The sequence below is a fragment of the Fukomys damarensis genome, unplaced genomic scaffold, assembly GCF_012274545.1.
Source record: "Fukomys damarensis isolate Sample0158 unplaced genomic scaffold, DMR_v1.0_HiC HiC_scaffold_38, whole genome shotgun sequence".
NCBI classification, from domain to species: domain Eukaryota; kingdom Metazoa; phylum Chordata; class Mammalia; order Rodentia; family Bathyergidae; genus Fukomys; species Fukomys damarensis.
In genome coordinates this window covers 30,034,742-30,060,230 of record NW_022900950.1, presented here as the reverse complement: position 1 = coordinate 30,060,230, position 25,489 = coordinate 30,034,742, and the positions used below count along the sequence as shown (strand labels likewise).

Here is a 25,489-nt window from a genome sequence, read left to right as displayed (position 1 = left end):
TTAACATTTTTCCTTGATGTTCTTTTTCCTAACTATATCAAATAACTTCTGGGAAAATTGAGTCTAGTACATTTGATTTCAATTTTTTTTTTAACACAGCTTACAAGGAAAAAAATAATTTAAGATTAGATGACAATATTCACATATAGACGTATACAACTAAAAGTTTCATGAAAAAAGAACTGACCCTAATATATGGTGCACTTCTATTTTCTATTTTCTCTTTAGTTAAAAAGCAAAACCAGGGCCAGGGATTTAGCTCAGTGGTGCTGCCACCTGCTTCACAAGCACAAGGTCCCAAGTTCTATCCCCAATACCAAAAACAAAAAAAGCAAAACCAAAAAAGTTGGTTGTATTATATGATTCTCAACTCATTTATAGCTTACAATCTACAGTTTAAAATCACTGACCCAAAAGGAAAGCCCTAAATTCAGCAGTGTACACTGGCTACAGTTCGCTGAGCAATAATTATCACGTAAGCTTTCTGCTTTTCAGTTTTTCCATTCACTCACTAGTCACAGAATTGAGCACAGTAAGAAACTACACTTCAAACAAAAACAAAAATAATATATTGTATTTTATAGCCACAAGCAAACATTAGTATTAATAAAATAAAACTAATAAACCAGACAATTTTTAACTTTGCCAAATGTTCAGATAAAAAGAATCAGATCTAAAATGCCCTATGATTCATCGTGCTACCACCAATACATAAGATGTCTTGATAAAGTGGGCTTATGAAATTGAATTTGAGTCAATAGCTTACTCCAAGATTGGAATCTCATTTAATGGTTGCTAGGAAACTAACACATCCTTCACTGAGAATAGCTGAAGCTGCACCAAGTAATTCTAAGTTACCCAGTATAATTGAAATAAGGACATTGAGGGGTTTTTGTTTGTTTTCAAAATAAGTCTGATTAAACTGTGAACTAGCTCAACCTAGCACCTTTTAGTTATGCTTACACAATAGCCCTCACTGGGATATTTCCAAAGAAAATCTCTGCAGACATTTATTTTCTACTAATTCTTTTATGGCATAAAAACTACTTGGAATTGGTTTAGGGTGTGAGTGACTAACCATGAGACAGCTGCCATAGTTGCAATACTCCAAAACTTTCTAAATTTTATATATAACCTTATAGCTCAGGTTGGGGAAAACAAAAACAAAAACAAAAAAACCCATGACGGAATTTTATACTACAGCATATCTATTACATGCCATTTAGTGCAGCAGGACTGAAATACATATGTGCCTGCTAGTTCCAAGTTAACTCATTCTAGGTAGTCATTAGAATGAAAATCTGAAAAAATTTAAAAGTAGACACATTAAGTAAGAATGAGAACTTGATATATATTGTGATGGCTAATTTTAGCTGTCAACTTGACTGCATTAAAGGATACCCAGATAATGGTGAAGTATTATTTCTGGGTATATCTGTGAAAGCATTTTTCTGAGGAGATGTTATCTGAATCAGTGGGTTGGGTCAGGAAGATCCACCTTCACCTAAAATAGGAGCGAAACATTTGGTGAGCAAAGGGCCCAAACAACAAAAAGGAAGAGGAAGGGTTGAATTATTTTTCTTTCTTCTACAATAGGACACTCTTCTGCCCTTGGACATCAGAATTCCTGGTTCTCTAATCCTTTGGACTATAGGAGTTGTACCAGACACTCTTCCTCCCTGGTTCAGTTCTCAGGCCCTTGAATTTGAACCAAGAGTCAAATCATCACTTCTCCTTTCTCAAGCTTATGGATTTAGGCTGACTCAGGCTAGTGGCTTCCCTGGGATATCTCTAGCTTCCAGAGAGAACATTGTGGGACTTAGGATCCATAAATGTGTGAGCCACTTCCTCTAATAAATCATATAACTGACTTGCTGTTAGGAGGTGGGATCAGGTTGGAAGAGGCGGGTCACTGGAAGCATGACCTGGAAGGGTGTATCTCACTCCCCACCTCCTCCATTTGCTTTCTGCTTCTCTGGCATCATGATGAGCAGCTTTTCTCCACCCAGACTCCTTCACCATGCCCTTTCTGCCATACAGCAGCCAATGAGAGACTGAAAAAGGCAAAATAAAACTTTTTTTCTTTAATTCGTGAGTGTTGAATACTGTGCCTTAGCAACAAGAAAGTAATTAAGACACTCAAGCAGTTAGTCTAATTTATAGCATTAGAAATCTATGTAAGTTAAGGTCATTATTACCACAATCTATTCAAACCTCACTGAAAAACAATGAGAATATAATGAACTATTAATTTTATTTATTTCAACAGGGTAAATCATTTCATCTGCAAATAATATTTCAGAAGATAGAGATAAGAAAAAGTTTTATAGCTTCTGAATAACATTTTTATGAGTAAATACATTACTGCATGTATTAGTAATGTATGTAGCTATAGTTGAAAAGCTACATAACAAAAAACTCCAAATTTAGTTTTCAGCTGGCAGAAAGGTGCTCACATTTTAAAAATGAGTCTTTCCTTTAGGAAGAAATTCTAGAAGGATTCTAGAGGTGAACACCAAAACCAGCAACTAGAGGCAGGGGCCATCATTCCAGTGATGCCTTGAATACACAGAAGGGGGAGCTGCTTAGAAAAAGCAGTGAAAATTCATCCACAGAAAATACATGAAATCAAGTAGAGAAAGCAAAGGAACAAACATATTACATTTGGGATTTTTTTTTTAAATAAATAGAATATTGAAACAGCATGACTTATCAAGAGGGATAGAGGAATGAGAATGCTTTACCTCACTGAAGAGGACTATTTTATTACTGATACTGCTCAGAATTGCCAGATTGCTTATAATTGGTGATAACAAAAAGCAGTAACTTTTAGTGGACTTCATTATTACCTTTAAATCATCTTGTGACTACTGATCCTTCATTATCTATACTTAAGGTACACAGTGATGCCCCAGGTTCCCTTCTTTTACTACACCTTTCACAGAGACCTCTGAAATTAAATGTCCTACACTGTCCCCACATTAAAGAAAATCTGTCTGAGCTACATCAGCGAGGAAAACAACAACTTTACCAAAAGGGACAAACAATAAATTGGACTTCATAATTATTATCACTCCTGTAATTTATACTACTGTATGTACTTCATGCTTATTATACATTATTAACATAAAAATTTAAGTACTTGTTTTTAAAAATCAGTCTGTATTTATCTAATAAATATTTTTAATGAAAATTATTAGCAAAAGAAAATATATAACTATTTTAGTATAACTGACACAGTCCTTTAGTTACAAAATTTTATTAGATTAGAAGCCATAAAGTTGATAGCTCAAAAGTAGAAATATTTTTCTTGCCTTTACCTCTAAAGGCCAAAATTTATTTTCAACTTTAAAAAGTCATAAGATTTGTCTTACTTTTGTTCTATAAACCTATTTTTTTGGAAATAAAATATTTTAATTCTATTAAAACAAAGCTTTCATAAGAAAAACAGTTCATCCAAATTTCTGCTGTTTTACTGGTCCCAGTCTAAATGCTTTATAGGTATCCTCTGTACTTAGGCATTCCTTGTAGCTAGATAAAAGAAGTAGCAACTGTGCCCCTGGAACAGTTCACTGAAGGCCAGAGATCCAACACAAAAAACGCAGCAGCTTGGAAAGAATATCTTGTGCAAGGCCCCAGATCAGCAATACCTACAGCCTTTGCGTATTTTGCTTTATGCACATAATAGTCACAGATAAAAATCATCTTCAGGCATTGTGTCTCTAGTTGAAGGTGCTATTATAAACCATAGTTACTATGTTTACAAAGAAAAGAACTACAAAAGCACAATGTGATTACTCAATTAAAGAGACCATTCAAGCTTAAATAATTGAAATTTATTAAGATGTTATGAGTAATAATTTGCTAGATGGATAAAAAAAGCATAGACAGTTTGGCCACATAAAAGAAAAATTAAAAAAAAAAAACAGTATCTTCAGTTTCTAAGACCTTAAAAACTGAATGTATCTGAACAAAGATTTCAAATAAATATGATTAAAAGGTTATTGACCAACAGCCTGCTACAATAGCGGGATTTACAAAGTAGGCAGAATTAATTAACATTTTTCTCTTATATGTGACATAGGAAACAATAGGCTCCAAGAGTTTTATTTTCAAGTTATTCACAAACATTTTAATGTCCTGAGTTTACGTAGTATCTAATAATCAATGTAAAATAAGTCAATGCTTTATTTATGTACATAAAAGAAAACCAACATGTCCTTTTTTCACCTCACAATACACTTTGGCTAGTGCAGGGTGGAGAAGCAGGAAGCATTAGATGAGAAACACATGAGTAGACCATGGTTTGCGATTCTAGCACATTTCTTTCCTATATTAAGGTTTACAGGCCTATTTACAGCACTATTATCTACAAACAACTAAAACAGTATCTAAACGTAAAGGCATCTTTCTAGTTCGAACTAGAGATGAACTTACCAAGTCCCTGTGCAACACCCAGTTAGCATGTAGGTAGTGAATCCCATCTAGGATCTGATACAATAGTGACTTCACCATTCCCCGAGGTAACTGAACTGGCTTCTTGTTTGCTTTAGAAGCTCTGTGAAACTTGATTATATGCTGAAATAAAGAAAAAGATAATTTCACTATTTTCCTAACAAAAAAATGCAAGGATTTCCAAAGATGTTTAAAATATAATTTTACATTGTTTGATAACATTATTTAAAAATTCCCTAGTAACTGAAGTTAAAATTCCATTTCCTAACCATCAATATATAATAGTGTCTCAGGAAATAAAAGATGAAAATAAGGAAGTAGACAATAGTGTGCTATTTTTAAAGTATAATTTAAAGTCAATTACTTTTGAAGTATACTTGATTAATGTTTATCTAGTAGAAATTTTCAAAAACAAAACAAAATATGTTTTATTCTGCAGGGATAAAATGAAAAGAAAAAAAATCAAGTTCAAGAGCTGGCTAACAGTATAGATGTGATGCCTATTTATGACACAGGTTATAAATAAAGCTGGTGGGAAAACATTTCAGTAAGAAATATTTAGAAACATGAAAGATTTAGATAAGAAAAAAGTGGCATTATCATCCATCAAAGTCTCTTCTATATATGTTATAGGAAATCCAGTAAAACAAGGTACAGCTTTATAAATAAATCTATTGATAAAGTTTTATTTTTTTAATGTTTTAAACTCTCTTGAAAGGGTTCTTCATTAAGCACTCTCAGACTTCAGGAAAATCTTCAGCTCAGCTATACCCTGCACAACTTTGCACTATTAAGGCTTAAAATAAACATAATAAAGGAATGAATTATCTAACACTATTGGTTAATATTTTCATTTTCTAATTTTTTATGTTATACAGAATACAGATATGCAATAACTAATAATTATTGAGACAAAGTTTAACTTTCCATTAAAAATATATATTACAAATAAATAGTATTTTATAGCAACATTATGCTATTTTAATTTTCTTCTTAGTCCTTTCATATATGCATCCATACCATAAAATCTCAGCATTACCTAAGTGACTTCTTTTAAAAACACTTATTATAGCTCTCTTGTTATCTTCTGCTGCCTTACCCCCACCCAACTCACTTCAACATTTCAATTAAAACAGGAACATGAGTTTTGGTAGAGTGAGCTGTCATTTTTTACTGAATATTAAAAATTATTTATTTTGTTTCACTGAGTATTATCAGTAAGATGATGTTAAAGACAATGAACTGTATGTACACATAATGTGTGATGTACTGCAATATAATTTGCTAAAGTACAGTTACTGCAGTTGCATGTAAAATTAAATACTCCATACCAGGCTGGCTAGAAGTCTCACTGAATGCAATTTTTTTTTTCTTGTATCGGGGATTGAACTTGGGCCCTTGTGCTTGTGAGGCAGGTTGCAGAACCAATGAGCCAAATCCCCAGCACCTGAATGCAATTTTTTCTATATCCTATGTTGTAAGATGGCTTATTACAACTTCAATCAATAAAACAGTCTTAAGAAATTTTGTTTTAAATGCAATACCAATTCATGATAACCCTGAAGAAAACAAGTATAGAAGGAACATATCTGAATAAATAAAAACTATGTATGACAAAGCAATAGCTAGCATAATATTAAATTGGAAAACACTAAAAGTATTTTCCTAAAATCAGGAAGAAAAGGATGTCCACAATCACCATTTCTATTCAACACACTACTTGAAATATTAGCCAGAGCAATTAAAAAAGAGAAAGAAATAAAAGGGAGACATACAAGAAAGGAAGAACTCAAATTATCATTTTTTTGCAGATGACATGACACTCTATATAGAAAGACCCAAAGAATTCCAGCAAAAACTCTTAAAAGTAATAACCAATGTCAGTAATGTAGCAAGACACAAGGTCAATACATAAAAATCACTGACATTTGTATGTATCAATAATGAACTTGATAAGAGGAAATTATGAAAATAATAGCATTTACAGTAGCTTCAAGAAGTACCAAGGAACTGACCTAACCAAGGAAGTGAAAGAGCTATACAGAGAAAACTACAGTACTCTGAAAAAGGATTCTGAAAAGGACATCAGAAAATGGAATGATGTCACCCAATTTCTGGATAGGCAGAATCAATACTGTTAAAATGACCATATTCTCAAAACTGTTACACAGACTCACTACAATTTCAATCAAAATACCGACAACATACTTTTTAAATCTAGAGAAAATAATCCCAAAATAATATGGATCCAGAATCAGTTTTGGGCAACAAAAGCAAAGCAGGAGGCATAGCAATACCTGACTTCAAGCTACACTACAAAGCAATAGTGATAAAAATGGGATGGTAACAACAACAACTAATCCCACCCCCCCGAAACAAGATGATCCTGGAACAAAAACAGATATATGGATCAATGGAATAGGACTGAGGATACTAAAACCTCCCTACAAACATTCAGCGATTTGATCTTTGACAAAGGGGCCCAAAAACATGTTGGAGAAAAGATAGTCTATTCAACAAGTGGTGCTGGGAAAACTGGTTATCTGTTTGCAGAAGACTAAAATTGGACCTTTAACTCTCATCATTTACCAAATTAAAATAAAAATAGATTAAAGATCTAAACATTAAAACAGAAACCTACTGTAAGATGAAATAGGTAAAACAAAAACAAAAGTATAGGAAAAGATTTTCTAAACAGAACCTCAAATGCACAAGAAATTAACAGCAAGAATCAACAAACAGAATTATATAAGACTAAAAAGCTTCTATACAGCAAAAGAATCAATCAGTAGAGTGAAAAGACACAGGATGGGAAAAAAATGTTTGTCACCTACTCCTCAGACAGAGGGCTAATATTTAAAAATGTACAAAGAACTCCAAAGAATTAAATCACCTAAAATTAAAAACCCAGTAAAGAAATGGGCAAAGGACAGACCCGTTACAGAGGAAGAAACATAAATGATCAACAATTATATGAAAAAATGCTCAATGTATCTGGCTATCAGAGAAATGCAAATTAAAGTAAGATTCCACCTTACTTCAGACAGAATGGTAACCATTAAGAAATCAAACAATAATAAAATGGTGGCAAGCCTAGTGAAAAAGGAAACCTTTTTCTTCATTGTTGGTAGGAATGTAACTAGTTCAATCATTATGGAAATCAGTATGAAGGTTTCTCAAAGAACTAAAAGTAGAAATTTCATGTGACCCAACTATCCTCCTGCTAGATTAAGAGCTTAAGTCATCATACTGTAGTTATACATACATGCCGATGTTTACTGCAGCACAATTTGTAACAGGTAAATTCTGGAAACAGCCTGTATATTCATCAACAGATGACTGGATTAAAAAAAAATGTAGTATCTATTTAGGTGGAATGTTGCTCTGTTATAAAGAAAGACAAATTTGACACATTTGTAAGGAAACAGATGCACCTGGAAAATACAATATTGAGTGAAACAAACCAGACACAGAAGCTTAAATACTGTCTGGTATCTCTCATTTGAGTAAGGCAAAGAAAAAAAATGAGAATGGTAAAGGATGGATAGAAGGGGACAAGCAGATAGATGTCTTGCAATAGGGAAGTAGACCAAGGGAACTAAAGGCAAAGGGTGAGGAGGATGTGAAGGAAAAATAAGTAGCCTAAAGATATGTCATGTTCAGAACCATAATAACCTCAATTAATAAAAACTTTGCCAAAACATGACCTAAGATTAATAATATCAACGAGAATGAAAATTGGATAGGAGAATTAGAGGGAGAAGAAAGAGGAAAGGGATTAAAAAAGGAAATGGCTGTAGTATGTACATGTAACCACTCCCCAAAATAAATATAAACTTCATGAACTGCAAACGTGTGATAATAAAATTTCAAAAAAAGAAGAAAAAAAAATTTTGTCTTAAGGTTGGATTATGATTAGATTTTACGTTAGGTGTCAATATGCTGAGTACTCGATTCATTATTTGCTACCCTGATTTTACAAATATTTTTAAAGAGAACCCTAATTTAATTTGAATTTTTAAAAAAATCACAAAAAAAGAAGTTAATATCCCACACATAAAAGAAAAATTGAAAACCACCAAGAACTGCGGATAACACTTTTTACATAACGGAGAGAAATTTTCATGTCACTTTCTGTTCTGAAATTATTCCTTTTGTTTGCTTTTCAAATGTTGTGGAAAAATTTAGTACAGTAGTGGAAAACATTAAAAATATTCCAATGTACTTTTGAAAGAATTCTTGAGATAATCTCTTAAAATGTTTGAATCAAATCAAATGTAACTATGAAAAATGGTAATATACAAAGTGAAATACTTAGAAATCTAAAAGCATGTAAAGCTCAGTTTCTAAAGTTAAAGTTAAAATTATGTTAATGAGATTTTAGAAATTAGCCAGTTTGAAACTATTCCATTTGCAGAGTGAATTTATTTTTTAAACAGTTTAATGGTGTTCCAGTTTTATTTAAAATTTCTATATTTGCATTTACAAACTAAAGCTGAAGGAAACTAGAAATTCTTTTGAAGACTTCTGCAAATATCCATGACACTATGATCACTAGCATATCAATATATGTGTTTACTATTGTATTTATCCCAATGAAAGAACAGCTTATACTAATTTAGGAATAGGGTTAATATGTAAAACAATGAAATATTTAAAAACTAAGTATTAGAAAAAGTACAGTTCCCAGAAAGTTATTAAAAATTAAGGGAATATAATATTTGGGTTTTTGTTTACTTGATTTTTTTTGTTTGTTTGGCTGGTGTTTTTTTGGTACCAGAGATCAAATTCGGGTCCTTTATGTTTTCAAAGCAGGCAGTGGAACCATTAAGCTAAATCCCTGGCCCTGTTTACTTGATATATATATATATATATATATATATATTGTTGCTGTTGTTGTTTGTTTGTTTGTTTTTTTGAGACAGGGTCTCACTATGTAGTTGAGACTGACCTAGAACTCACTATGTAGCCCAGGCTGGTCTCAAACTCAAAGTGATCCTCCTGTCTCAGCCTCCCGAGTGCTGGGATTGATTACAGGCATGCGCCACCACGCCTGGCTCCTGTTTACTTGATTTTTAAACTGTAATTTTCTTAACATTTTCTTTACACAAGATTGATCAGAATATAAATTTTAAAGTATGTTTCAAAATTACTTTTTGCTACCCTCTTAAAAGATTTTCACTATACATGTATATTTGTGTCTTATCTCCAAAATTACATTTCATATTAAGACAGAACTGCTATGCTTAATATAGTAATAATTATGTAAGACTTCTTCAAATACCAATTTAAAAACTATCTGTTTAATAAGCTGCACAATACTAAGATAGGTGTTTGTATTTCAGATATTTCAAATAAGAAAAATTTAAATTTTTAATAATTTTTATCAATACAGCACTATATTTTCATCATTTCAGCTAAACCAATAAACTGTAATCACTTGATCTGAAATAGCAAATATTTACCTGGGTTTAATTTCTAAAAATATTATTATCATAAGTCAGACAAAAAAATAAGCCACAATCAATACTAGAACCCATTTTCACATTAATCTTATTTGGTAGAGTTCTCATCTACAAAGAATTTTTCCTATGCAAGTGTAGACAAACTTAAGTAAACATGATAGGAATTACTGCGGATGAAAAAAATACATTAGAATATCAAATATCAATTGTAAAGATATCAAGTGATTAATGATACTCTCCTATACTCGTACAATATACTACATTTAGTTTATAAAGCTTTTCCAAAAAATTTGCTCCCCAGAAAAATCCTATAAAAAACAAGAAAAGTAGTACATTTTATAGATGAAGGGAGCTGTAGCTTCAGGCTGATTAAAAGACTTGCCTAATGACACGTAATAAGTAAGAGATACAATCATTAGATTTCAGTTTAGCTGTAACTATTAATAGTTGTTTATATTCTTTAGATACTGTTTTCTTTACTATCTGTTAAAAGGTAAAAAAAAATGACAATACCAACAGGTAATATTGAAGCCAGGTATGGTGGCACATGCATATAATTCAAGCACTCAGGAGGCTAAGGCACGAGAATTACAAGGTCAGCCTGGGCTATATAGTGAGTTTAAGGACAGCATGAACTACATAGGGAGTCCCTCTCTCAAAAAAAAAAAAAAAAAAAAAAAAAAAAAAAAAAATATTGGTAAAAAAAAAAAAAAAAAAAAAAAAAAAAAAAAAAAGTAATATTGGTTGAGAATCCATAAACTAAAAATCTGAAAGTCAAAATGCTCCAAATCTAAAATGTTTTGATGACATGTCACAAATGGAAAATACTACACTAAAAAATTCTATTTCATGAGTAAAATTATTTAAAATATTGGATAAAATAATCTTCAGGCTATATATATAAGGGGGATAGGGGCATATGAAATATAAATGAATTTCATGTTAGACTTGGGTCTTATCCCCCTTCAGATTTAAGACTGTCTGCATATACATATAATGAGACATTATACACAAGGAAGTATTCTAAAATTTGGATGACCAACCTTTCATACAAAGCAAAATTCTCTAGCCTTGGTAATGTATCAAGCACAGTCACAGGAAAAGACTTTATGAACAAATCCTCAGTAGCATGGGAACTAGCAGAAAGAATCAACAACTGGGATTTCATCTTATTAAAAAGCTTCTGCACTGCAAAAGAAACCATCAACAGAACTAAGAGACAACCTACAATGTGAGAAAAATTTTTTACCATCTGCTCCTCAGACAAAGGACTATTATCTAGAATATATAAAAAACTCAAAACAATCAGCTCCCCAAAATATAAAGACCCAATTCAAAAATGGGCATCCGAAATGAACAGACATTTCACAGACAAAGAAGTAAAAGCAGCAAGGAAATATATGAAAAAATGTTCCACATCACTGGTCATTTGAGAGATGCAGATGAAAACAACACTGAGATTCCACCTCACCCCACAAAGAATGGCTGCAATCAAGAAATCACACAATAACAAATGTTGGCGGGGTTGTGGGAAGAAAGAACCCTTCTCCATTGTTGGTGGGAGTGCAGACTAGTGCAACCACTATGGAAATCAATATGGAGATACCTCAAAGAGCTGGGACTGGAGGTTCCATTTGACCCAGCCATCTCTCTGCTGGGTATCTTTCCAAAAGAATTAAAAGAATCATATCACAGTGATGTATGCGGACCCATGTTTATAGCGGCACAGTTTGTAATAGCTAAAACTTGGAAACAGGCCATTTGCCCATCAATTGGAGACTGAATAAAGAAGATGTGGTTTTTCTATAAAATGGAATATTACTCAGCCATAAAGAATGAGAAATTAGAGTCATTCATAGGAAAATGGATACATTTTGAGGATATACTCCTAAGTGAAATAAATAAGTCACACATGTGTAAATACCGAATAGTTTCTCTGGTGTGAATAAACTGTAATAGTACATAAGATCCTAATGAGATAACTGACATTGTGAAATGGGAAGCAAGGGGCTAAAGGTGTAGGGAAGGTGGGATGGGTAGGGGAAGGGTAATAAGGGAAAAGAAAAAAATGTGAGAAAATGAAGGAATGGAAATAAAGTGTTTGTAAATGGGGAGGGGTGGACGGGGGTGAAGGGAGGGCAGGGACAAGGGGAAAAAATGAGAACCAAGACTTGTCATGTAAAGGTACAAGATCCCAACAATGAATGTAACTGTACTGTATCCCTAAAATGTACCAATAAATTCAATTATTTAATAAAAATATATAAATTTCATGGTAGGATGAGCTTTAATTGTTTGAAGTCACTAATCTGACTGAAACGAATGGCTCATGTCAATCAGCAATTCACCTTACCCAGAGATCATGTTCAGCATAGTCAAACAGAAGCCATACTTTCCGATCAGCATGAGACAGAAACACCTTTTGAAGAGAGATAACATTTGGATGCTTAAGCTCTCGAAGTAACTGTAAAACAAGAAACATCCATTAAAATTTTTTACAATAAAAATGTCAAAAATACCCCACTACTTGTAATTCAATCTTATAATCTAATGAGCACCCACATAAATTTGAGGTATCTATATAGATATTTCACTAACAAATGAAAAATCTGTGAGGAAAAGATATGGAAGAAGAAAATTTGTCTATTTATTGTTGTTTGGTTGATTATTGTTCTAATGTTTTTCTTGTGGTAATATATGTGAAACATAAAATTACCATTTTGGCCCTTTTTAAGTAAACAAATCAGTGGCATTAAATATATTCAATTTTGTACACAGTACTAACCATTGTAGAACTTTTTCATTACCAAAACAGAAGTACTGTACTTATTAAATAATATCCTTTTCCTCCAGCCCTTCTGTCTCACAGATTCTGCCTGTTTTACATACCTCATATAAGTGAAATCCCACAACTTTTGTGTTTGGCTTATATCATTTCACATGATGTCTTCAATGTTAATCCACGTTGTAGCATGTATAAGACTTACTCCTTTTCATGGATGAATTATATATATATATTCAATCCTGAACTTACAATGCCTGATTAAAGCCACCAAATCCATTAATTCACCTAGTCTGCAGAATACTGTAGTTCAATGACACAATACACTGGTTGATAACAATTTTTTATATTGACCACTTGGCAGCATACTACAATATACTGCATGAAGTTAAACCGGGGAGGGGGAATACTAAATTCAAAATATGTTTTCTACTAATGCATACGGATTCTGCAGGATTGTAAAAACTGAAAATCCTAAGTCAAGGTCTGTCTTTATTTACATTTTTAACTGTACTGTCTATATGTACAGTTATATGTTGGTGGATACTTGGGTTATTTCAAACCTTCTGGCTATTGTGAATAATGCTGTTATGAACATTAATGTAGAAAAATCTGTTTGAGGACTTGTTTTCAATTCTTTGGACATTGTCTATATAGAAATTTCTGGATTATAGATTATTCTGTTTTACTTTTTGAGAGCCCACCAAACTGGTTTTCAGTGTCTACATCACATCCTCAACTGCAATACATAATGATTTCAATTTATCCATATCCTTGCCAACTTTTAATAAAAAAACAAAACAAAACAAAACAGCCATCTTAATGGATATGAAGTAGTATCTCATTGTGGTTTTGATTTGTATTTTCCTATTTACTAATAGCATTGAGTATCTTTTCATGAGCTTATTGGCCATTTGTACATCTCCTTGGGGAGAAATATCTATTCGATACCGTTTTAAGCAAGATTTTTGTTTTTGATATATTGTAGTTCTTTATATCATCTACATAGCAATACCTCACCAGATACATGATTTATATATACTTTCTGCAATTCTAAGTTGTCTATGATTTGACATAATACAATTAAATTTAAAACAAATCTGTAGCTTGTAACAATTAAAAATATCAAAGGCTTAACTAAATGCTACATTAGGAAATAAAACATTAACATCACATATTAAATAAGAACTAAGATTAATAACTGATACAGTAGCTAATTTCAACCATTTAAATTACACTGTAAAATTGATTACAATTTTGCTACTTTTTTGAGTAAAATAATAAAAAATTATACAGATAGAAGCATCCAAGTACAGCATGCGTGCCATGTGTTAAATGGCACCTTTTTTTCACCTCCTAAAAGGATGCTCTTTTACTTCAAATCTTTTATCTCCCTATTATCTAATAACCAAGTGGCCCTAATAATCCATCCAGTTAGAAAGCACCCCTTCCCCTGCAAAGCACAAACAAAAATAGCAACTACAACAAAGCCTAACTCTATACTATCAGTTAAAACAAATGTACACAGTGCCTTCCAAATATACACAGTCCTGGACAGCCATGTGAGAAAGTCAAAGTCTTAGAACACACACTTTTAGTGTCTTTTGTAAGAACACTACTACAAAAACAAGAATCAGCATAGTGTAATGTTAACATTATATTTGGGGGCTCTGAAATGAACTTCACCAATGAAGACTATGAGTGGACCAAATATGAAGTCACATATTAATTATCACTACTGAGAGTGATAATTATTTTAGGAGCAAGATTAAATTGAGGTTATATATTTTTGCTTTTAGTACAATATAATTTTCAGGAACACTAACACCACTACCTAAAATTGACTGTATACCAATTAATAAACCAAGTAAATAATCTGACATCTAGGATATTCCAACTGGCTAGAAGAAGTGATGCTAAAGTAGTTTAATTTTGGTTCAGTGTGTTTTTTTTTAAATACCTCAAAACTGGAACATATATTTAAGCTAGAAAGCTACTTCAAATCTGTTATGAAGATTGGCAAGGTATAAATTAAAGCAAATTCCAAAGCTATGGCAAAGACACCACCAATTATGAACCTACATATTTAATTATTCTTAGATGTCTCTTTAATTTCACCTTTTATATGAAGTTTTGCTCCTATATTTAAAAAAACCAGCAAACATTATGTTAAACTCTTTAACATATAATATGAGCTATTTCATTTAATCATGAATTAATCCCATGAAATATTTTTATTTACACCCATTTTACAATGAAGGATGCAGTAGGTAGGGGGAATGCTAAATAATATACTCAAAATCACATATGTAGGAAATACTTAAATGAACTAGAGCTTAGATGCTAAACTTTTTTTTTTTTTGGTTTGTTTGAGACACAGTCTCACTATGTAGTTGAGACCGACCTGGAACTCACTATGCAGCCTAGGCTGGTCTTGAACTCACAGCAATCCTTCTGCCTCAGCCTCCTGAGTACTGGGATTACAGGCATGTGCCACGACAGCCAGCTCTAAAATTAATTAACTTTTAAAACACAAACTTAAGGGGGAATAAGGGAAAAGGAAAAAAATATGAGAAAATGTAAAAGTGGAATTAAAGTGTTTGGAGGAGGGGAGGGTGAAGAGAGGGTGGGGACAAGGGAAAAAATGAGAACCAAGACCTGGCATGTAAAGGTATAAGATCCCAGTAATGAATGTAGCTGTACTGTCTACCTAGAAAGTACCAATAAATTAAATTTAAAAAAAACACACAAATTTATAATTTGTATGCTCTAATATTAATATTTCTCAAGAACTAATACCTTGGAGTAATAGTTCTGTATAATTCAGAGACACAGATGTTTTTAAAATGTACTGACAAAATGTTGCTTACGTCTAGTTTTTCATCTATGGACTAAAATTAATGCTTTCATAAAACCAATCTACACTTCAAAAAATTTTTTTTTTCAAAATCTGATTAGCCAGACAAAAAGTCCTGGAGCACAACGAGTTAATAACTTTACTAAAGTATTAAGTAACAGTGTTATAAACTATGTTTTGTTAAAATTCATACACTGAAGCCCTAATAGCCAAGGAGCTTGGAATGTAACAGTATTCGGAGACAGGGTCTTCAAGGACATTGGTTAATTGGAACCAAAAGAGTGTAGTAATAATCCAATTTGACTACTGTCTAAGATGATATGAGGACATACAAAGAAAAAACAGGGGTGTCCTAAATGACCATCTGAAGAGCTAGCAAGAGGAAGGCCACTGTCATCTGCAAGCCAAAGCAATGCTTCAGGGAAAATCAATTCTGCTGGCACCCTGGTCTTGGACTTCCAAACTCCACAAAAAAAAAAAAAAAAAAAAAAAAATTTGTTCATGCCACTCAATCAATCCATGGGATTCGGCTACTACAGCCCTAACAAATGCAGTATGTAACTATTAGTACTGAGTAAACTCCATGTTAGGTGATTTTTTGTTGTTGTTTTTAACAGAGAAATTCGAAAAGATAGGTACTTTGGGATTACAGATTGCTTTGGGATGGGAGGTGGAAACAGGGAACTGAAAGTCTCAGTGGAGAATCATCTCTCCACAATATTTATACTGAAAACCTTTCAAAAGACCAATTCATGTGCTGCATTTGCGAGACCAGGTACTGTGGAATATGCTTAGCAAGGTCCTCGGGGTAACAAATGTTACTCCTGGTGAAGTCCTCTAATAGCAGACAATGCAGATAAACAGACAATTCTAAGACACGTGCCTTAAAAGTAACATCTATGGAGTAACACTTACGGAAGGCAGCTAAGGTCCAATGAGCGTTTACTCCAACCTGAGAAGTATTCTAAGCTCCTCATAAAAACCAAACCCTATGAGACATTATTAGTATTCCATTGAGGAAACCTGAGACACAGATAAATTAAGTGACTTGCTTTGGGTGCAGAGGCCCAGGAGTCCGGTGAGGGTCTTACTCATCACATGCACTACATGTGGCTGGATACTCTGACTCTGGAAGCATTCACTGTAGGTATTTGCCAACATGTTCATTCAGCTTCGAGAAAAAAATGTTAAAGCCACAAAACATTTTATTCAAGACTATTGTAAACTGACAAAAACTAAGGTAAACTGTTGCAAACTGAGAAAATCTGAAGTGCAGAGGTTAAAGTCGAAGTGAGTTATCAAAGTAGTATTGGAGCTTTACCTTTGCTTCCCAACCCCATTGTTAAGTCTTTTGGAATACTGATGGACTACTGATGTACAGTTGGAAAAATAACTAAAGTAAAGGCATTCCAACTCACATGAAATTCTGTAAATATATTTTTAAAAACACTTATAATAAAGTGAGGATGAAGATATGCAACACTCTTTGCTTTAGAAGAAATTCTGAGTTTTGTCCCACCTTCCTCCTACAATTACTTTCTGAGCAAAGGCTATATGCTACACCTAGGATACACGGGTGAAGAAATAAATTATAGTCTAATAGGATAGAAGCAAAAGTCAGTAAACAAAATAAAATCTTGCAATTGGTTATAAGGGTTATTAAAAACAAACTGGGTGTGACCATGGGAATAATGAAAGTGAGAGACAGAATTTCTCTGAGAGAGGGCATTAAGTCAGATAAAATTTATCAGACAAGATGGAAACCTTTTTTATCCTTAATTTTTTTTTTTTGTTTTTTTGTTTTTTTGAGACAGTGTCTATGTAGTTGAGATTGACCTGGAACTCACTATGTAGCCCAGGTCCCGAACTCAGCGATCCTCCTGCCTCAGCTTCCCAAGTGCTGGGACTACAGACATGCGCCACCATGCCCAGCCTACCCTTAACTTTTTGTCATACACAATTCCTCTGTGTACCACTACCCACTTATAGCCAATCTTTATCTATATTCACACTCCCTCCTCTCCCTTCACTGTGAACTATTTTGAAGTAAATCCCAATATCATATATTTCACCAATAAGTATTTCAGTATCTATAAAATAGTCTCTTTGCTCTAATCACAATGAAAATAAATTAGTAATCACTAATAACAATTTATCCAGAAAGAATCATATATTTAAATATTAAACAATAACATTTCTAAATAATTCATGAATAAATGAAAAAATAAAATAGAAAATACATAGCTTTAAATAATGATAAAAACATAAAACAAATTTGTGGGATGCAGGTAAAAGACAGCTAAGAGGGAAATTTATAGTTTTAAATGCTTGCATTAGAAAAAGAAGAGTTAAAAAAAATGACCTAAAGATCTCCTTATAAAGGCTAGAAATATAAACCCAAGGTAAGTAGAAGAAAATAAATAAGAACAGAAATCAATGAAATAAAAATTAGCAGGATTGCCAATGAGAGAAGGGTATCACTATAGAACCTACAATATGATAAAGCAGCAAGGGAATATTATGAACAACTTTTATGCCAATATATTCATTAAACTCAATGCAACGTACAAAATTTAACTTATTAAACTTCAGATACATAAAATGAAAACAGTTCTGCATTTAGTAACAAAATAATATCAGTTAGTAAATTTTATCAACTATTTAAGGAAGCGCTGGGGATTTAGCTCAGTGGATACCAGCTCCTGCCACACAAGCACAAGGTCCCAAGTTCAATTCCCAGTACCACCAAAAAAAAAAAAAAAAAAAAAAAAAAAAAAAATTAAGGAAGAAACACTACCTACCAATTACATCCAAACTATCAAACTACAGAGGTAGGGGCCAGGGATTTACTCAGTGGTGCTACCACCTGCATCACAAGTGCAAGGTCCAGAGTTTAATACCCAGTACCCCCCCCAAAAAAAAGATGATGAAAAATTACTACTTAACTTTATTATTACAACAACATAATCCTAGTATCAAAACCTGACAAAAACATTATAGAGACTAAGATCCCTCAAACTCATATATAAAAATCCTAAACAATGCATTAGAAAAACAACTGGCTAATAGAATGCAAGAAATCATCAAAAATAAGCCATCAGAAAATGGTAAAGAAACAAAATACTCAAAATGGTCATATTTCCAAATTAATGCAATCCCAACCAAAATGTCAACAGCATTCCACACAGAACTAGAGAAAATAATCCTAGAATCCATATGGAACTAGAAAAGAACCAGAGTAGCAAAAGCAAAAAAGCAGGAGGCCTCACAATCCTGAACCTGCAATTATATCAAAGCTACATGATTTAAAAAACAAAACAAAACAAAAAAACAGCATGATACTGGGGAAAAAAAAACCAAAAACAGATAGGGGGATTAATGGAACAGAATAGAGGATGCAGAAACAACCCCAGGCATAGTCAAAAATCACATTCCTGATCATTAACAAAGGAGCCAAAAATACATGAGGAAGGAAAGACAGCCTCTCTAAAAAATGGTATTGGGGAAACTGGCTATCCATATGCAGAAGACTGAATCTAGACTGACATGTCTGACTATGTACTTTAGTGAAATCAAATCAGATATCTAAATATTATAAGAAATATTTTATAATAAACATTTAATGTTATAATAAATATTATAATAATAAACATCATTATCCCCATGTTTATAGCAGTACAACTCATAATAGCTAAATCTTGCCAGCAGCCTACCGGACCATCGACAGATGAATGAATAAAGAAAATGTATTTAGTATTTATACACAACAGAATGCTTCTGTCATTTATAGAAAAATGGATGCACCTTGAGATCACAATGTAAAGTGAAACAAATTAAATACCCAAGTTTAAATATTGCATGATATTTCTTATATGAGAAACTCAAAGTATAAAGAACAAAATAAAAGACAATACAAAGTAGAGCAAGAGATCTTTTTCAAATAGAGAAGTGATCAATAGAGGGGGCAAGGAAAGAAAAGGGGACAAAAGAATTGAGATATGTTATATACATGTACCAACTCTCCACAGAAATGTAATCTTATGTTATGTAAACAAAAACTGAATAAGAAAATAAAAACAAATCCAGCAAAATTTAACCAACTATGGATTACATTAGGAATGTAAAACTTAATAACAGACATTAGAAAATTAATCAATATAATTTTCCAATTTAACAGAAGAAAACAGAAGAACTGTAAATACATATTAAAAGACCATGTAACAAAATTCAATATTCAAAAATTCTGAGAAAACTAGGAATAGAAGAGAATTTCCTTAATATGATTGATGGCATCTATGAAAAACCTATAGTTAACATTATAATAAATGTTAGGTGAGCAACAAGTCAAAAATGCCTGCTCTCATCATTATTCAACATGATGTAAGTGCCATAGCCAGTGCTATGTAAAGAAATGAAAAGTATAACATATTGGAAATAACTAAATCTATCCTATTCATGCATACATGACATAGTTATTTATATAGAAAAGCCCACAGAACTTCTACAAATTTATCAGTAAACTTAGAATTCTCTCAAGACACAATCGATATAAAATACAATATAGTACACAATATAAAAAAACTATTTCTGAGAAAAGACAGGGATAAACAAAAAGAAAATATTTTTAAAAGAATTCAATTTTACTGTTAGAAAACATTAGCTTGTTAAATTCAAAGTGTGCAAAATCTTTACCTTAAAACTATGAATATAAAACACTGTTGAGAAATTAATCTTATAAAATGGAAAGTATGTTTTTCCATTGCCTCACATCTCAAAATTAAGATGTGAAAATTTTTTCTGCATTGATCAAATCATAATCCTAAAAGGCTCTTTTCAGAAATAGAAGCTGACTAGCAGATTAAAAAATTTATATAATTCAAAGGATCTAACATAGCTCAAACAATCCTACTAGAACAAAGATAATGGACTTACATCTGATATTGATAAATAGTTAAAAAACAGAGGTCAAAAATACACCTGCATTTATACAGTCCTTTACTAAGTGAGGATTTAAAGACTACTTCACGAAGACACAGAAAATAGAAAACAAAAAGTTGTAAATTAGATGTTCTCAAAATTAAAAATTTCTGCTCATCTTAGATTCACGAACCATGATGAAATACATTAAAAGTGGACTTTCCTATTTCTTTCTGTGTTTGACTGTACTTATAATTATCAATATCTGCATGAGATAACCAAAGTATAAAAGACACATTGCCATCAATTCCCCTCCAAAACTCCCCTTTAATTTACTTATCTATCCCGTCATACTTGCTCATTTTTCGGGAAGTCCTCTTTCTTAAAACCATTATATTTCCTTACCCACTTTATTCACCAAATATGGTACCATGCAAATTCTGGCTCTTTTCCAAAGTCAAAATGATCATGAAAAGTAAACATTTTGAATTGATTCAAGACATTGAGGCAACTCCAACAGCTAAACTAAAGGAACTCACTAATGAGGATTTCCAGAACTGCTTCAGAAAGTGTCAAGAATAATGAGATAAGTGTTTGAAGTAAGGGGGGAACATTGGGGGAGGTTAATCAAAACATTTTAAAACAAATTTGTTATACCATGTACGTACTAAGGGTGTTTGTTTCAGAATTGAATGGGATTTTGTTTTCTAAAAGCATTTGTTAACACACACACACACACACACACACACACACACACACACACACACACCCAAAGGGAAAAGATATGTAATATAAATGAATTTTCACATATTAACCCCTTGGAACTAGACGCAGAGAAAGATCAAGACACAGAACATTATTAACACTCTAAAAGCTCCTTGTTCCATTTCTTGTCACCATTCCTCCAAGGATAATCACTATCCTAATTTCCAACATCACTTGCCATAATTTAATGGATCTTAATTCTTTAAAATGAATGTGCATAAACAGAATAATAGATGGTGAAGAACTGAGAGTGCATACATCTCTTGTTCCAGATTCAAGAGGATAAAAATGTATCAATCACAGTAATTTTAATACATCTTTCCTACACGGTATACTTCTGGCTAAGAACGTCCTCCCTCTCACCTTACACCTCCCTCATGGAGATGGTTCTCACATCCTCTCCTAAACTTGAAATCTTCTTTGCTTCTTCACTCTAAATGTGTACTCTTCTCCCATTCCCATACACTTTTGTCATACGTGCTTGGTCCCGTTTGCACTGTAAGATTTAGGAATTTCTCTTTCTCATCGTAGAGTAAATACCTGAGGTCAGGGATCCCCATCTTGTTCTGTTTCTTTACTTTTCCTACTCTAATCACTGTCCTCATCATCATGATACAAAATAAATGACTGTCGATTAAGGCTCACTGTCACGAAATCTGTTAAATGAGAAGTTATTTATATTAATATTCTACATCATAAAAGCCCATTTAAGAGTAGAGAGAAGGGCTGAGAACAACAAAAGCAAAGATTATAATATTCAATTCCAGATATTCTGATTGAAGTCAGAAAAAACAAATTTGGACTCAGAATTTTTTTTAAAAAATCAAAGCTTAAGAAAAAAAAATGAAGTAAATTCTCAAGGAAGTAATACTCAGTTTAAATGCATGCGTAATTGCTAAGTAATACATTAATATGACGAATACTTCCCTTTGGTTAAAAATGAGGTTCTAACTGCCATATGGAAAGCTATACTTACAAAAGAAAGAGGTATAAATTTTTCATACTCAAACAGATACAATGATAACCAAATAGTATGATCATATTTAACTTGATAATACTAATGATATTAACCCTATCTTATTAAAATAACAATGCTATCAATCCCATCTTATTAAAAAATGTTAATCTTATAATGGACTTGTATTGACCCAAATGAAGTAACAACTGGAACCTTAACTATTAGTGACATTTATTGAAAAATACATATATCCCTATAAACATATTCATATTAACTTTATCACAAATAAATGAATTTATCAAGAAATTTTTGATAGAAATATACCTTTTATTTCTCCTCAGAAAAACAAAGTCAGGCATGGTGGCGCACACCTATGATTTCGTGAGAATGAGGCAGAAGAAATGCCATGAGTTTGAGACCAGTCTGGACTACATAATGAGTTCAAGACCAGCCTGGCCTACACAGGGAGACCTTATCTCAAAAAAGTAAAAAACAAAAACAATTGTCCCATAAATGCTTGATATAAAAAGTATTCATTAGCTTTCAATTAATATGATGAATGTAATACAAGACCTATAAATTTGACAACTGTAAATCAATTGATAATAAAAAGAGCTTTACTTACTGCTATTTCTCTACATGCTGACATAGATATCCCAGTTCCTTCTATTTGTTTTAAAGCATAGTCCTTATCATCTTTCCTGTAAAAAAAAGTTATTTTAATAAACAGATAAATCTACATTTATATACATTTTAATCAAATGTAAATTTTTAAAAGTCACAGGTTTAATACACATTCGATATCTTTTACATGTGATCACATAATGTGATGTAGGAAAACTCTATAGATAATATGGGCTAATTCCACTATTTGAACAGGCAAGTTAGCTTCAAAGGAATCAGAGATTCGTCCAAGGTTCCATATTTATTTATGAAAGAAAAATGCAGACAGAGCTCTAGACCTCTAGTAACAGATTGCTTCTAGTCTAATATATGTATAAGTCTAGAACATGTATACATATACCATATATATACACATCTATACATACATATATCATATATATGTATACATATATCAACTCAGATATCAGTGGGTTAAAAATACATCACTAAAGCACAAAATGGTTATAAATTTAAAAAACATAATCATCATAATCTGACAATGAATTATAAAGGTTATCCCCAAGTTACTTAAGAGGTATTCACTCAGTATGCATGCATTAAGCATTTACTATATATCCAGAATTATGCTAGATATTGTGGACATAGGAGGGCTCTGTATTCCAGGAAGCTTTCTGGGCATCTTATTGGCCTACATAAACAACTAATCTGCCCTAATAGAATATGATAAGTGCTATGATCAGATAAGTATAAACCAAAGAAGGTTACATAAAGGTTCTTCTGGTGGAGGAACCAAGCGAAGACTTCTGGAAAGTATCTAACTGAGGAATAAATGGCTATTCTCAAGTTTTTTGGACTCAGGCCCTTTATTTATTCTCTTCGAAATTTCTTGAGAACTCTGAAGAGATTTTATTATTAATACCTACCCTAATTAGAATTTAGAGATAGAAACTTTTAAAAGGCAAGGATACAAAGGCCCATATCAATTTGCCATTAGATCAACAGTGTTGTCATGCCACCTTATGAGATCAAAAAAGGTAACTAATGACATAACATTGTTATGAAACTTTTTTCAGAACCTCTGAAAGGATCTCAGAAACACCTAGGTGTTCCCAGATCACACTTTCGAGAACTACTGTGTGTGTGTGTTTAAGTGTGAAAGTATATGACATGAGAGAATATAAAGTATTTGAGGAAGAATGGATACAATACATACTGGAGATTATGAGGCTGGGGATAAAATTAGGAAGCAGAATGTGAAAGTATTTACTCCAGAAACAATAAAGAGGGGTCCTTTAAAGTTTGTTGGGTTTTTTTTAAAGGACAGTATCAATTATACCAAACAGACCAGTCAAAGTCATAGGTTTAGATACAGTGCAGGCTCAATTCAACGAATTATTAACTTCTTGTGAAGTCAGTTTATTAAATACTATATTGTATTAAATTATTAAAACTTACATTGCTTTACTTTTGCTTTTATAACATTTTTATCATGTCCTTAGGAAAATCAATCACAATTACAATAACAGAAATGTACAATGTAAAGCATTAAAAAAACCACAAATACTGCAAATTTTTCTTTTACAGTTACCTTAAAATGACAGTAAAATGCAACAGTAAATAAACCATTTTTACTTTAACAGTTACCTTAAAACAGTATTATAGTACAGCAAGTGTAAATTTTTGCAGTTCCTGTAAAATGGTGGCACAGTATAGTACAACAACTGGCATACAGGGGATTGCATGGAGTGAACTGACAAGTTACTAACTGAAGAAGAGAGGTAGGTGGGAGATAGTGGAGCTGAAGGATCATCAGCAACAGGAGACAGAGGGCAAGATGAAATTTCACTCATACCTTATGCTGATGACAGTATTTTTAAACGGGTACAAGTATCTATCTTCTTGAAAAACTGATCAGAGCAGTAGTTCTTTTTTTATCACTGATGATTTTATCACTGAATGACATTGTTTATGTTTGTTTGTTTTTCTCATTGTTTATTGGTACATTTTAGGTACACAGTACAGTTACATACATCATTGGGATTTTGTACATTTACATGACAGGGTCTTGGTTCTCATTTTTTCCCCTTATCCCTGCCCTCCCTTCATCCCCTCCTCCCTTCCCTATTTACAAATACTTTATTTCCTTTTTTCCATTTTCTCATGTTTTCCTTTTCCCTTATTACCTTTCCCCTACCCTTCCCATTTTCCCCCTACACCTTTAGCCCTTTTCTATTTCACAATGTCAATTATATCATTAGGATCTTATGTACCATTATAGTTTTTCACACCAGACAAACTATTTGTTATTTATACATGTGTGACTAATTTATTTCACTTAGGAGTATATCCTCTGTATGCATCCATTTTCCTATGAATGAATCTAATTTCTCATTCTTTATGGCTGAGTAATATTCCATTTTATAGAAAAACCACATCCTTTGTTTTTCAGCTTTAATTGAGTTTATTGGTACATTTTAGGGATATAGTACAGTTACATTCATTGTTGGGATCCTGTACTTCTACATGACAAGTCTTGATTCTCATTTTTTTCCCCTTACCCCTGCCCTCCCTTCACCCCCTCCTCCCCTCCCCATCTACAAACACTTTATTTTCATCTTTTCATTATCTCACAATTTTTTCTTTTCCCTTATTACCCTTCCCCTACC

General features: G+C 32.4%; 1 protein-coding gene across 5 annotated transcripts in view; it reads right to left on the bottom strand.

Moving 5' to 3' along the window:
• Positions 1 to 25,489, bottom strand: part of Cdk8 (cyclin dependent kinase 8) — a 133,482-nt gene that overhangs the window by 41,681 nt on the left and 66,312 nt on the right. For 4 of the 5 annotated variants that reach the window (XM_010623818.3, XM_010623819.3, XM_033759969.1 and 1 more), the window contains 3 exons: positions 22,825 to 22,900; positions 12,274 to 12,384; positions 4,438 to 4,578 (listed from right to left, as the gene is read on the bottom strand). In XM_010623818.3, coding sequence (XP_010622120.1) covers positions 4,438 to 4,578; positions 12,274 to 12,384; positions 22,825 to 22,900 — 328 coding nt within the window. Of the gene's footprint in view, positions 1 to 4,437; positions 4,579 to 12,273; positions 12,385 to 22,824; positions 22,901 to 25,489 lie in introns of those variants that run through there. The other variant, XM_033759970.1, reaches the window with a different exon arrangement.